This window comes from Phocoena sinus, chromosome 6, assembly GCF_008692025.1.
Source record: "Phocoena sinus isolate mPhoSin1 chromosome 6, mPhoSin1.pri, whole genome shotgun sequence".
Lineage (NCBI taxonomy): Eukaryota > Metazoa > Chordata > Mammalia > Artiodactyla > Phocoenidae > Phocoena > Phocoena sinus.
Genome location: NC_045768.1, coordinates 1,530,882 through 1,543,965, shown reverse-complemented (window position 1 = coordinate 1,543,965; position 13,084 = coordinate 1,530,882). Strand labels below are relative to the sequence as shown.

The 13,084-nt window shown below is 58.9% G+C and overlaps 1 protein-coding gene across 2 annotated transcripts; it reads right to left on the bottom strand.

The window, feature by feature from the left end:
- Positions 1-403: 403 nt before the first annotated feature.
- On the bottom strand, positions 404-4,413 carry TMEM250 (transmembrane protein 250). Of its 2 annotated transcripts, none has more exons than XM_032634046.1 (3): positions 4,022-4,413; positions 2,062-2,644; positions 404-759 (listed from the first exon to the last, which is right to left on the bottom strand). In XM_032634046.1, exon 2 carries the CDS (start codon positions 2,583-2,585, stop codon positions 2,142-2,144), a length of 444 nt encoding a protein of 147 aa, XP_032489937.1. In that variant the 5' UTR covers positions 2,586-2,644; positions 4,022-4,413; the 3' UTR covers positions 404-759; positions 2,062-2,141. The 2 variants fall into 2 exon arrangements, with proteins under 2 accessions (XP_032489937.1, XP_032489936.1); XM_032634045.1 differs by lacking the exon at positions 4,022-4,413 and adding an exon at positions 2,967-4,012.
- Positions 4,414-13,084: the final 8,671 nt, after the last annotated feature.

Sequence of the window (13,084 nt, the reverse complement as noted above, 5' to 3'; positions counted from 1 at the left end):
CTAACCTTGGTTTCCTTCCAGTTTTTCTCCTGTGGGTCAGCGTCTTCCCATCCGGCTGCCGTCCTGGCACTTGAGGGCGTCATCTGTCAGATAAGGACGATACACACTTGCCTGTTGGTTGAACTCAGCCCTCCTGGACCTCACCAGGCCCCCCGCTTGGCCAGCGCTGACAAATTCTCGCTGCCACCCCAGCCAAATCCCCAGGACAGGCTCCAGCGGTGGGGCCCCTGGACTCATGGCAGGGTGGCCCTACAGCCCATCACACTCCTTCTCCAGCATGGCAGACGCTTGCTTTGCAAGGTTCGGATCTGACTCGTGAAGAACGGCATCTGTGGCATTTTGGGCTGGTTATATCCTTTAAAAAAGGTATAAACGTTTTGAGCTTTAAACAGTCACGCTGTCAACATGTTAAAAAAATAAGTTTAATGCAGGTGGCTCACTTCATAAAGAATTTCACAGGCACTCAAGACACCAAGCAGCTTTGTGTCCACACCACCGTGACCCCCCTGCTGCCCCAGCCCCGTGGACACGTGCCCACCTCAGAGGGGGCCTCAGAGTAACGTGAGTCAACTAACACAAAACAAAGCTTGTAGGAAACAGCATGATTTGGTGCAAAACGTCCTCTGCAGCGCCGAGAAGTGGGGTCCGTGTGGGTCGGCTCCTTGCCTGCCGTCCAGGTAACCGGGAGAGACTCACCCCCGATTCCCTCGGAGGAGCCGTCCACTGACCTCGAGTGGACAATCGTCCGACAGAAGCTGGCTACAAATTAAAGAGCACAGTTTACAGCCAAGTGTTTTTTGCCTCCTTTACCTGATTTGGCTTTTTTTTCCAGTGGCACACAACTGCCCCGACAGCTCCCCCTGGCCACTGGGAGACCCGGCCAGGCAAGGTTGAAGGGGCTACCGCCCGTGCCTGCGGGTGTGGGGACAACTTGGGGTGAAGTAGCATCGGCCTCCCTGTCACCCTCAATATGGGGCCCTATGTCCCGCCTCTGGCTGTTGTCCCAGCTGAATTATTCAGTGCCCCTCGCCTGCCCACAAGGTCTGCAGCTACCCTGTCCCCATCTGATGGAGGCCACGGTGAGGGGTCTGGGCAAAATGCTGGCCCTCTGGTATGTTCTCTCTGCAACCGGAAGCCCCCCTGGATCACTGGTTCTTTCCTGGCCCACATTCATTTTTGCTTTGTACTCCCAGCTGCTCTAACAACCGCCGAGGCAGGGACAAAGGGGCCGCTGAGCCCCTCACTCGGAGGTCCAGCCCTGGTGCAACCCTGATTCCAAGAGGTGTTTCTTCCAACAGACACGTCTGGAACCTGGACGTTCCCTGAGGGGAAGAGACGGAAAGCCCCGAGGCCAGAAAGACACTGAGTTGCCTCCCCAGAAATCCACACTTGAAGAGTGGTGCCCTGGACCCGGCACTCCCCTGGGCTGGCCCCTGATCTAGGCACTGACAGGCAAACCAAGGTGCCACTGAAGCCGGGCCTGGGACTCAGGACCCCCACGCCTCGCAGGGTAACAAATGGAGGAGTGTCCGTGGGCTGAGCGAGGACTCGGTGGCCCAGGGCGGAGTGAAGAGCTTGGTGGCAGTGTGGTGCACCAGCTGGTGGAGCCTGACGCTTCCCCAAGGCTAGGGCGGGGGGGGGGGGGCCGGGCGTGCACAGGAGGGGGCTGTGCGGCCAGGAGGATCTCCCCTCCAGATCTGCACCTGGGTAGCACACCCCTCCCGGGGACCTCCAACACCACTGGTGACACCATTGCCCTGGAGAGGAGACAGGGACACAGGCTCTCCAAGTACAGACTGGACCCATACCCGTCCCCCCCTGCGCCCCCGCCCCGGAAATAGCTTGGAAAGTGCAGGCTGGAACCACAAGCAGGTGGGGCAGGGGACACCGCACCGCAACCACACACAGAAAGAAAGGGTCCGAGCAAAGGCCAGCAGGAGGGAGGGCGCCAGTGTCCCCTTCACAGAAGTCTCAGCCCTTTCCTGAGCCAGAGACGCAGGCGCCGGGGGTGGGGGGTGGGGGTTATGCCTCTGACACAGGGCAGAAAGGGCCCCGACCTACCGCGTCGAGAAAAGCGCCCACTGCAGGTGCATCTACGGCCGGGTCACCAGAAACCGTCCCCGGAAGAGCCCGCGGCGTCCTCACATGTCCACGAAGACCATGAAGCACCAGCCCAGGCCCCCGACCAGCAGCATGGTCACGTGGATGCCGTAGACCAGCAGCTCGTTGAGGAGGCGGAAGTCCACGCGCCGACGGCCCAGCAGCAGCAGCAGCGCCGACAGCTTGAGCTGGAAGCGCAGCAGGACGCGCACGCCCAGGTACTGCAGGCAGAAGAGGGCGGCCAGCGCGCCCCACAGCGCGGCCGTGAAGAGGCTGCAGCTGAAGTAGAGCAGGAAGCGGATGAAGCCGTAGAGCCAGCGTGCCCGGACGTACACGTCGAAGTTATTGTACTTGGTGCGGGCCGGGCGGGAGGCACGCGCCGGGCCGCAGGCGGCGTGCAGGCAGGTGGTGTGCGGGCCCTGGAAGGAGCGCACCCGCCGGGGGATGGGCATGACCGGCATTGGGCCCCGGGCGGCAGTCAGCATAGGCGTCGCGGGTGCCTGGGCCTGGGAGGCCGAGGCTGAGTCCCGGGGGAGGCGTGGGCCTGCAGGGAGAGCGACACGGAGAGGAGCCAGGTCAGCCGGGACATCAGCCAGCGCGGGGCCGCAGGGAGCCCGAGTCTGGGACTTGGGATCCGCTCACATCCCCCGGGGTTACTCTTTTCATAATTGCTACCGAGGACACTCCAAAGGGAGCCCCAATCACGTGGGAACCACAATTCCACCAGCGACAGCGGGAAGAAGGGTCAGGACAGTGGCCTCAGGCCCCCTGGCAGTCAATGCCAAGACCCACGAGGAAGGGCCGACAGAAACCCTGGCTAACCTCCCCCTCCCCCAGGCTCGGCGAGTCCCCTTCACTGGACTCACCGTCCGGCTTTGATCTGGGATGCCCATGCCTGCCTGCGCTTCTGTGGCTGCTTTATCCAGGGCGAATAAGTCCCCGAGTGGCAGCCACACAACAGGACAGGAGGAGGGAGAGGGTGTCCACAGGGCAGACGGGGGCCGTTCTCTTCAGCAACTTGACAGGCCAAGTGCTGGGGACCAGGCAGCCGGCACCGGGCTCTGGGCTCCCCTGCGGGGCCTGAACCCTCGTGCTGTCGTTCACCAGGAGTGACCTTGGCCAGGTCACCTCACCCCCTGAGACCGTCCCTGCTCTGCACAACGGGGATGTCGAGCGCTGGGCTCGCAGGGCTGCTGTGGTTATAGGCAAATGGAACGTTTCCGGGCAAGTGTTGCCCGTGCCTGGCGGAGAGGATGACGGCCCAGGGCCAGTGGTGTTATCGCAGGGCACGGGCCCTGTGGCTTGGGCCACCACAGGAGAGGAGAAACGGCAAATGGCTCTCTAGTTTTGCCTGGCAAGTGCCATTTATAGCTCGCCTGAATCGTGCCTGGAAACACAGAACTGGGAGTTCGGGACGTGTGAAATCGGAGCAGCAAAGTTGGTTACAGGCTCTGGGGAGGCACTGCCGAGGGCATCTGCGTCCCATCGCATGGCTTGTAGCCTGAGGGCCTGCAGGGGGATTTCTGCTAGCTCCCTCTCCGGCCGCCCACGTGGTGCTCTGGCCGGAGGCGGAGGAGGGGGAGGCCGGGCGCGTCCACCCTCCCCTGCCCACAGGCCCAGCCCTTCCCACAGGCTTCGGTCTGAACGTGGTCTGACAGCAGCTAATGGCACTCAGATGTCCGTGCTCCCTTCACGCGGCGGAGTCGCGGCCTCGGGCGGGCCGCTCGCCATCCTCCCATCGCCACCTGGCCGCGGGCAACGCACGTGCGCCACGGGCTTCCAGGTCGGGGCCGGGGCGTCCGCGCGGCACCCACGCGCTCGCTTCTGGGGGGGTGCCGGGCCCCAGATCCCGGAGGCAGGGCCGACCCGTAGCGCCCCCGGGAGCCGCCCCCGCCCCGCCCGGGCACCCCCGCCCGCTCACCGGGTGCCCTCTCAGCGCCGGCGTCCCGAGCCGCGCGGCCCCCTGTCCCTCGGGGCTCCGGGAGCAGGGCGGCCGCATGGTGCCGACGGCGCGGCCCGGACCCTCACGCGTCCCCGCCCGGGGCCGCCCCGAAGGGCCAGGGGCTCCCGCGCCCGGCGGCCGGCGGCGTTTGGCCCAGCGTGGGAGCCGTAGCGCCGTCCCTCTGCGGCCACCGTAGGACTTCCCTCACGCCCCTCCGCCCGAGCTGACACGGAGAGCGCCTCCCTTCCCCCAGCTCCGTGCCGACACCGAGCGCCCGGAACTCGGCGCTTCCCCTGGGCGTACGGGCGTACGTGCGTGCGTGCGCGCGCGGCGCGGCGCGCGACCCCTGACTTTGCCCGCCGACTACACCACCCCGCCTACGCCGCCGGCGCCTCGGCCCGTCCTGCGCAGGCGCAGACAGCGCACCTGCGCCGCGGAGTCCCCGGGCAGCTCCTCTGCTCATGCGCCGCTGCACCCGAGGCTGTTGGCAGTGCGCAGGCGCGGGCCCTACGGGCGCAGCTGTTCTTCCGGCCCTGGGAGAGCGCTTGCCAATGGTCTCGGTATCGGCCGCGGTCCTGCGTGTCTGCCACCCGGCGAGTCTGAAGCGGACTGCGGGACACCACCCGTGGACGCACTTCCCCAAATGTAGGGAAGACTGGCCGGCTGACCACCCACGGACACCAAGGTCCCCAAGTGTAGGGAGTCAGGGCGGGCTGGCTGACACCCACGGAGCCCTGGGGTTGCCCTTTGCCAGGAGAATGAGGATTTCGGTGTAGACGTGTTTAAACATTTTAATCAGATCGAGGTTAGGGTCGGGGAAACTCTTCACGCTCCTTGGATTTAGTCGGCAAGTTCCATTTGCCTGAATTCTATCAATTGTGGAGAAGCTGCTAGTTGCACACAGGTGGGAACGGCTGGTTGTGTTCCCCGGTGCCTGCGGGTCCTGGTCTTGGTCGCTGTTTTGGGTACTGGACGCTCTGATAGAGGCCAGCTCCTCGGGCATCCTTTACAGAAGACGGCTGACCCGCCAGGGCGGAGAGCCTCCACCTGCAGGAGCCCCTACCTGCAAGCACGTCACCTCCCCTTGCAAGTCCTGACCCCGACCCGCCCACACCCCCGCCCTGTCGTGTGGGAAGGGGTCAGTTGCCTGCGGGCACGTGTGGTCCTATCCCTTCAGCTGCAGCTTTGCTGGTGAGGAGAGTCTGGCAGGGTCATGCCGGAGAGGGGAAGAAGGGGCCCAGAGAATTTTGAGAAGTTTCTAGATCAGGCGAAGTGGCGGCAGGAGAGGATGGGAGAGAAGAGTGGTATTTTAAGAAGTGATTCTTAAAATGCATCTTCTCTGCTGCTGGGTTTCCACAGTGGCCCCCTGCTTTGCACCCTACCCCAGGGTGCTGGTTTTTTTCCCTAGACCCTGGTCCAGCTCTGTCCCCTTGAGATGCCCTATACAGGCCCCCCTCCCCGGCTCTGTGAGGAGGCCCCATTGCTCCTGTCCATGACTTGTCCCTTCACACTTCCTTTTTCTGTCCCCCTACCCGTCCTCCACCCAACGAGCTCCTACTCACCCTTTAAGACCCCGATCAATATCCCCACCTCTGAGAAGCCACCTCCAACTATGTGCCACCCCTTCCCCGCCCCCCCCTTGGCAGGGGGGATTCTCAGTCCTGCCTTTCTTACACCTCGAAAGCTACCTTTATGGACCAGCCTCTCCCACTAGCTCAGTTTTCTTACCATGGCCCACACAGTCAGATGTATCTTTTCATTGTGATCTAGTCCACACACGCACATGTTTAAACAACTCCAGAAGCTTCACAAACAGTACTTCTCCTGACCATGCGCTCTGCTGTGTTCTGTTGCTTCATTCAGTAGCCCCGAGGACGAAGACAAGGCTTGTCCTCACAGCCAGCTCAGTGGCAGGGCCGGGGGAGCCCCGCCGAAGTGTTCCGTGTTTGTTCGCAGGCTCGGCCCGGTGTGGGGATTCAGTGGGGGTTTCCTTCATGCTCTCCATCCCCCCAGGCATCCCTCCCTCTCCTCCTGTCCCCGCCCTTCCCGTGGGTGTCCAGGCTGTGGGCAGTGGCCTGGCGCCACCTGCTGGGACGGTGCATGTGGTGTCGCAGAGCCGGCCGCTGTGATACCTCGTGAAGGGCCTGAGAAGCGCCTGAGTCCATCGGAGGCTTCGAGGCCCGACCATAAACCAGGGCACCCTGGGCCAAATCGCACCTGCTCCCTGGATGTCTGTGGCTGCTTTGGAGTTACCGTGGAGCTGAGTAGCCTCCTACAGCAGGCCTGATGGCCCACAAACCCTCTACTCTGCCTTTGCAGAAACCTAGTTTAAACCTGGTTTTTATATATATATATATATATATATTTTTTTTTTGGCTTCACCACATGGCATTTGGGATCTTAGTTCCACGACTAGGAATCGAACTCAGGCCCCCTGCATTAGAAGCTCGGAGTCTTAACCACTGGACCGCCAGGGAATTCCCTCACCCCGGTTTAAACAAGCATTTATCACAGGGCGCACAGGGAATGCTAAAGGTGCAGACTGCCCGGTTTGGGACAGCTTTAGCCACCCACAATCTCCACTGTCCCTTCACTTGCTACGGAGTGAGGATCCAGTCACTTCAGGGGCCAGACAAGGAGTGGCTCTTGCTGCCCGGACAGTAGAGGCTGAGTGACCCCAGACATCAGGCTGTCCTGCAGGTTTGGGTGTGGGGAGGGGCTGACCTCTCTGCGGTCATTTTTTTTTTTTTTAAACATTTATTTATTTGCTTGCGCTGGGTGTTAGTTGTGGCAGGTGGGCTCCTTAGTTGAAGCCTGCTGGCTCCTTAGTTGTGGCATGTGAACTCTTAGTTGCGGCACGCATGTGGGATCTAGTTCCCTGAACAGCAATGGAACTCGGGCCCCCTGCATTGGGAGCACAGAGTCTTAACCACTGTGCCACCAGGGAAGTCCCCGCCGTCATGTTTTAACTGTCCAGTCCTCGGGCAGGGCCAGTGTGACTTCCAGCCCCGTGACAGTGGGTTTAATCCTCACAAATGTCCCGACAGCGGAGTCAGGCACGTTAGTGTTCAGCGACCGCACAGTCCTTGTAAACGGCCCTGCAGTCACCTCGCCATCAAGAGACAGACTACCGTGTGATCCAGCAACCCCACTCCTGGGCATATACCCAGACGAAACTCTGATTCAAAAAGATACACACACCCCTATGTTCCTAGTAGCACTATTCACAACGGGCAAGACATGGACACAACCTAAATGTCGGTCGACAGATGAATGGATAAAGAAGATGTGGTACACGTATATAGGGGAATACTGCTCAGCCATAGAAAGACTGAAATAATGCCATTTGCAGCGACATGGATGCAGTTGGAGATTATCGTACTAAGTAAAATAAGTCAGAAAAAGAAAGACAAGCACCATATGATGGCACCTATATGTGGAATCTGAAATACGACACAAATGAACCTGTCTATGAAACAGGAACAGACTCAGGGGCGTAGAGAACAGACTGGTGGTTGCCGAGGGGGAGGGGGCTTGGGGAAGGATGGAGTGGGAGTTTGGGGTTAGCAGATACAAACTATTAACTATAGGCTGGATAAACAACAAAGCCCTACCGTATAGCACTGAGAACTATATTCAATATCATATGATAGACTGTAATGAAAAAATATTTTTAAAAGGATGTTAAAAAAAAAAAGAATGTAAAATGTGTGAAAATGATAATGTGCTCAAGGGAGTGAAATTGAAAACCACTAAAAAAAAAAAAAAAAAGAGACAGACTCGAATTCCCACCCCTCAGCTCTGGACTGCCTTAGTGACCAGACCCTGAGGCCCAAGTGACACCCGTGATTCTGGGGCTGTGCAGCTTCGTTCGTCCTCAGCCTCCGGGATGCTCCCTGGAAGCACCAGCTGCTGCGCTGTGAGATGCAGGCCCACGTGGGGGTATGTGGACAGCCTGTCATGGGCAGCCCAGCTGAGCCCAGCCTTCGGGTGTCCCTGGGCAGGTGTCAGACCTGCGAGTGAACGGCCCTCCAGGTGACTTTGGCCCCAGCCCTCTGGGCCACCCACCGACTTTTGAGTCTTCCCAGCTGAGCCCCCAGATGGCACAGAGCAGGGAAGCCCTGTCTGGGCCCTGTCCAAATCCCCGCCTCATGGGCCCTGAGGTTACTGCTTTACGGTACCAGGTTTGGGGTGGTCTTGTCACATGCCCAGATGGATTGAGCGAACATATTTCACGTCCTTATAACCACCTCCAAGGGAAATAGTCTTGCCTCCACTTTACAGATGAGGAAAGAGGTTTCTGCTCAAGTCCGGCCTGACTCCCAAACTCCTCATCACCCACGGGTGGCTAATACGTGGCATGCATACTGGGCCATCTCCTCCAGACTTGCTGCAGACATCACTAGTTGATTTGGCACTCTGGCAAAATCCCTAGTCATCTCACCAACGGCTGTTTCCTTGCTGGTCCTCGGTTACAGAATCCCAGCCTATCTTTGGGGGGCATCGTGCCTGGCTAACAGATCACAGCATCTCCCACTCCTGATGTGATTCCTCCTTTAGCCCTGTGAATCCAGAGAGGATGCCCTCTCCTCAAGGTGGATTCTGGGCCAGGGTGTCACAAGGGCCAGTCGGACCCCCAGAGGTCGCCACAGAAGCAGTGGACAGCATTTACGGAAGGCAGTGCAGTGGAGTGGCCGGAGCGTGGGCTCCAGACCCAGCCTGCCTGGTTGGGCTCTGGCTCCAGCACTCTCTAGCTGCGGGCACCCCACTCTCAGCATGGTGGTGCCTGGCAGGGAGGCCTCCCGCTGCCCGCCCCCCACCCCACCCCACCCCTCTGGAGCTGAAGCTCCAGCTGTAGCCCTGGTACCTGGCACACAGCCGGTACTACTTGAGTGGTTGGTTGGTTGGTTGGTTGGTTGATTAAGTGCCTGCCCTGTGCCAGGCATTCAGAACTGGGGGCCCAGGCTTTGGAGGGAAACAAGCCTCAGCCTGGCACCACCCAGTGACATCCGCAGGCATTAGCTCGCCCGGCTCCAGTCCGGGCACCCTGGGCGCACGGTGCAGGGGTAAAGGGCGTGGGAGCGAAGCAGCATGAGCTGCTTGCCGGGGCAGCATGTAGATCCCCGGCTACAGGCCTGGGGGGTGATGCCGGGGGGTGGCCCCGGCAGCTGGACTTGCCCTGATTTCAGAGGTGTGTCCACCCTCCCTCCCCACTCCCCCCGGGCTCTTCAGTGGGTGGGCTAAGCCACGTAACCTCCCTAAGTGTCCAGCCTCCATCCGTGAGCTGGATGTCGCATCCCCAGTGGCTGTTGGTGAGGGTTTCAGAGTGTGGAGCCCTCAGCCAGGGCCAGGACTGGGACCCGGCCTCCCACTGTGGGAAGGAGACCACACGGCCCGTCTCCTTGGTGGCCCTGGCCTCCTCCCGGGTGGCAGGCCCACCGTCTCACGGACGTGCCCTCCTGAAACCCAGACCCAGGCCGCGAAGCGGGCAGGGGAGGCTTGGCCCCTTTCCAGCACCCACCGCCCCGCTCCCCGGCCCAGGTTGTATTTTCTCCTGTGCTAATTTCACAAAAGACACAACTCACACTCCTGTTTTTTTTTTTTTTGTTTTTTTTTTGTTTTTTTTTTTGCGGTACGCGGGCCTCTCACTGTTGTGGCCTCTCCCGCTGCGGAGCACAGGCTCCGGACGCGCAGGCTCAGCAGCCATGGCTCACGGGCCCAGCCGCTCCGCGGCATGTGGGATCTTCCCGGACCGGGGCACGAACCCGTGTCCCCTACATCGGCAGGCGGACTCTCAACCACTGCACCACCAGGGAAGCCCCACACTCCTGTTGATTGAACAGTTTTGTGCTGACAGGAGTGAAGATTTGTGGCAAGTTATCATCACCCCCGAGGGTGTGCGATTTGTCTGGCTCGGAGGAGACTGGCGGGGCGGATGTGTTTTATGGCACGCTTGGAGGAAAAACATAGGCATTTATATGTCGCTTTTTGCAATATAAATGCTAACCTGTACTTCTTTCAAAACTTTTAATGAATTGTATGCGCTCCGGAAGATTTATAAGGTGAACGCAGCGGCTCAAAATGTTACTTTTAACATATTTGTTAGTTTGGCGACAGCACCAAAAAAATCTGGAAGATACCGCATTCAGAAATAAATCATAAATAGACGCATCTTAAAAGAGGTTTATTTTGGTCGTTAATGGTTGATGGGCCCCCCCAGTGCAGGATTTAAAGGTAAATTATGCAAAATCAAAAACAAACCTTATAATACTTAATCAAACATGCATAAAACTGTCAGGACCAAATAAATTCTCTCAATTAACTTGCTTCAAATTGTGATTACATTCGCTAATTTAATCAGCCCCAGAATAATCTGGAGGCCGGGAAATGATGGATGGCTGTGTGTGCACACGCCCCCGGGGGCAGGGGCGGAGCTAAGCCGTAGCAGGACGGGGAGGTCAGGGCCCACCTGTTTCCACAGGGCGGCCCTTTCCCTCCCTCACTCGCGGAGGTCTAGCCCATCACCAGACGCTTGGCTTGGATCCCCGTCAGCTGCTGCCCTGGGAATGCAGCAGCCTTCACATGTGTCACCTGGATGGCCGGGCCTGGAAGTCACCATCTGGAACCAGTCCCACTCTGGTTTCGCTTGGCTCCAGAAGCCCTGGCATTCACATCGGTGTGGGTGCCAGCTCCCTCCTGGTCTTTTCCAGAACAGCGGAGCCGAAATGGACTGGGAACGGTTCCCTTGGCGTCTGTCCGTTCCTCGCTCTGATTCTTGATTAAATGAGGGTTTTGACTTAAACTGTGTTTTGTCCATTTTGCGGGGGTCGGGGGTGGGGGGGTGGTGGTGGTGACAGGCAGTCAGGCCAGGGAGAACCTGCGCCTGGGCCTGCACGGGGAGGAGGTGGTCTCCACTCAAGGCCTGGCCCGAGGTGGGCACGGAGCCGAGCTCGCCCAGTGCACCCTGTGGTGGGGACCCAGGCAGTCCCGTTGCCCCATCACTTTGCTTCCCTTCTGACCAAGGCTGTGTGCCCGTTTCCCTTGGTACCTGCCAAAGACCTCCCTGTCCAACAGGACCACCCAGACCAGAGCGAATCACCAAGGAGAATTGCACCGGGCTTTGTGCTTTAAGAAGGGAACCGAAGCTTTGTGGAGCACGTTTCTTTTTGTAAAATCTGGCGAGTGTATTTCAACCAGAACCGAATCTGCTTCCTGTGTAATTCTAGCAGATGAGAAAAGGAAAACACACACAAGGAGGGAGAGACAGAGAGAGGGAGGGAGAGGGGAGGCTCACGTACACCTGGTCGAGCTGATCAGGGGCGGTTGGGTCTCTGTGCTTCAGTCTGAGCTCCTGACTGCTGCGCAGATCTCGGGACCCTACCTCGGGACCCTCATCTCACCCAGGGCCCCTCTTTACCCCTCTCCCTACGTTTTGGTGGATTTGTCCTCTGCTAAGCCATCAGCACACACCCTGCCTCCGCTGCTTCCCCAGCTGCCCTGTGGGGCCTCTTGCGGACAAGCCCGGCTTTGCCCTGGGATGCGGGGGGACAAGCTGTGTTCCTTGGTGCCTGCACTCCTCCGGCGAAGCGCTCTAGTATGGTATTTAATTGTCAAAGCGGAACTCTGTTGGGTACCTGGGTTTGCATTCTGCTCTCTCCCACTTGACCTTTCGTAAGGAACGTTTTCCATGTCAGTGGACACTCTTCATAAATCTGGCCTTTGCGGCCACCTGTTTTCTGGTGCACAATGTCCTGTCACCTCATCATTCCTCTCCAGCTGGACACGAGCCTTGGTGTCAGTGTTTTGTGAGCATATACAATTCTGTGATGCGCACCCTGGTACATAAACCTGGGTGCGCACACCTTTCACCTTCCCTTGGGATGGATCGCCGACGCTGGCGAACTTTTTAAGCCCCTGACGATTGCTGTGGCTGGACCCCTGTTCTCTCTGCTGCAGACAACAACTGAGGCGCGAGGTTCGGGGCTGGGGGGCGGGGAAGTCCCCGCCTGCGGTTCTGCCTTCACACCCCTTGCCTGCTCTCGCTGGTACAGACAGAGCCTCCTGAGAACCGGCAGCCTCTCCTGCCAACGGGAATTGTTCCTCCCGTCATTTGCAAAACAAGCCGCAAAGAGTGTCCACGCCTCTGAGAAGGAGAGCTGCGACCTGATCATTCTGGGGGCCCTGGAGCCATGGGCTTCCATGGAAGCACAGAGGCTGGTGGTCCGGGACACGGCAAAGGGGGACACTTATTTGGAACACGGTGTCCAGGCTCAAGATGGTCTTAGCCAGCAAATGCACTGAGGGTCACCGGGGCCAAAGAACAGCCTGTCTGCTGGACTGTCAGCCCATAGGGGCAGCAAGCTCCTTCAGTAAAAAGCAGTGAACCTGGAAAGCGTCGTGCTCAGTGAAATAAGCCGACGCAACAGACAAGTACTGTGCGATCCCGACCATGTGAGGCCCTAGAGTAGTCAAACCCACAGACAGGAAGTAGATGGCGGAGCCAGGACTGGGGGAGGGGAGGGGAGTGAGTGTTTAATGGGGACAGAGTTTCAGTTTGGGAAGATGAGAAAGTTCTGGAGAGGATGGTAGTGATGGTTGCACAACGAGAATGTACTTAATGCCCCTGAACTGTGCACTTAAAAATGGTTAAGATGGGGCTTCCGCGGTGGCACAGTGGTTGAGAGTCCGCCTGCCGATGCGGGGGACGCAGGTTCGTGCCCCGGTCCGGGAGGATCCCATATGCCGCGGAGCAGCTGGGCCCGTGGGCCATGGCCGCTGAGCCTGCGCGTCCGGAGCCTGTGCTCCGCAACGGGAGAGGCCACAGCAGCGAGAGGCCCGCGTACGCCAAAAAAAAAAAAAAAAAATGGTTAAAAAAAAAAAGGTTAAGATGGTAAATTTTGTGTTATGTATATTTTACCACAATAAAAAGAAAAAGAAACGGGGGCAATAAAAACATACATTCCTAAATACTTGAATTTGCATAAAAAGCGCTGGAAGAGCAAGAAGGCTCGGTCGGGGTGGAGGAGCAGGTGAGAGGGGCTC

Bases quoted from the DNA above. Each gene is read 5' to 3' on its own strand.
- TMEM250 (XM_032634046.1), bottom strand. From the start codon at position 2,585: ATGCTGACTGCCGCCCGGGGCCCAATGCCGGTCATGCCCATCCCCCGG.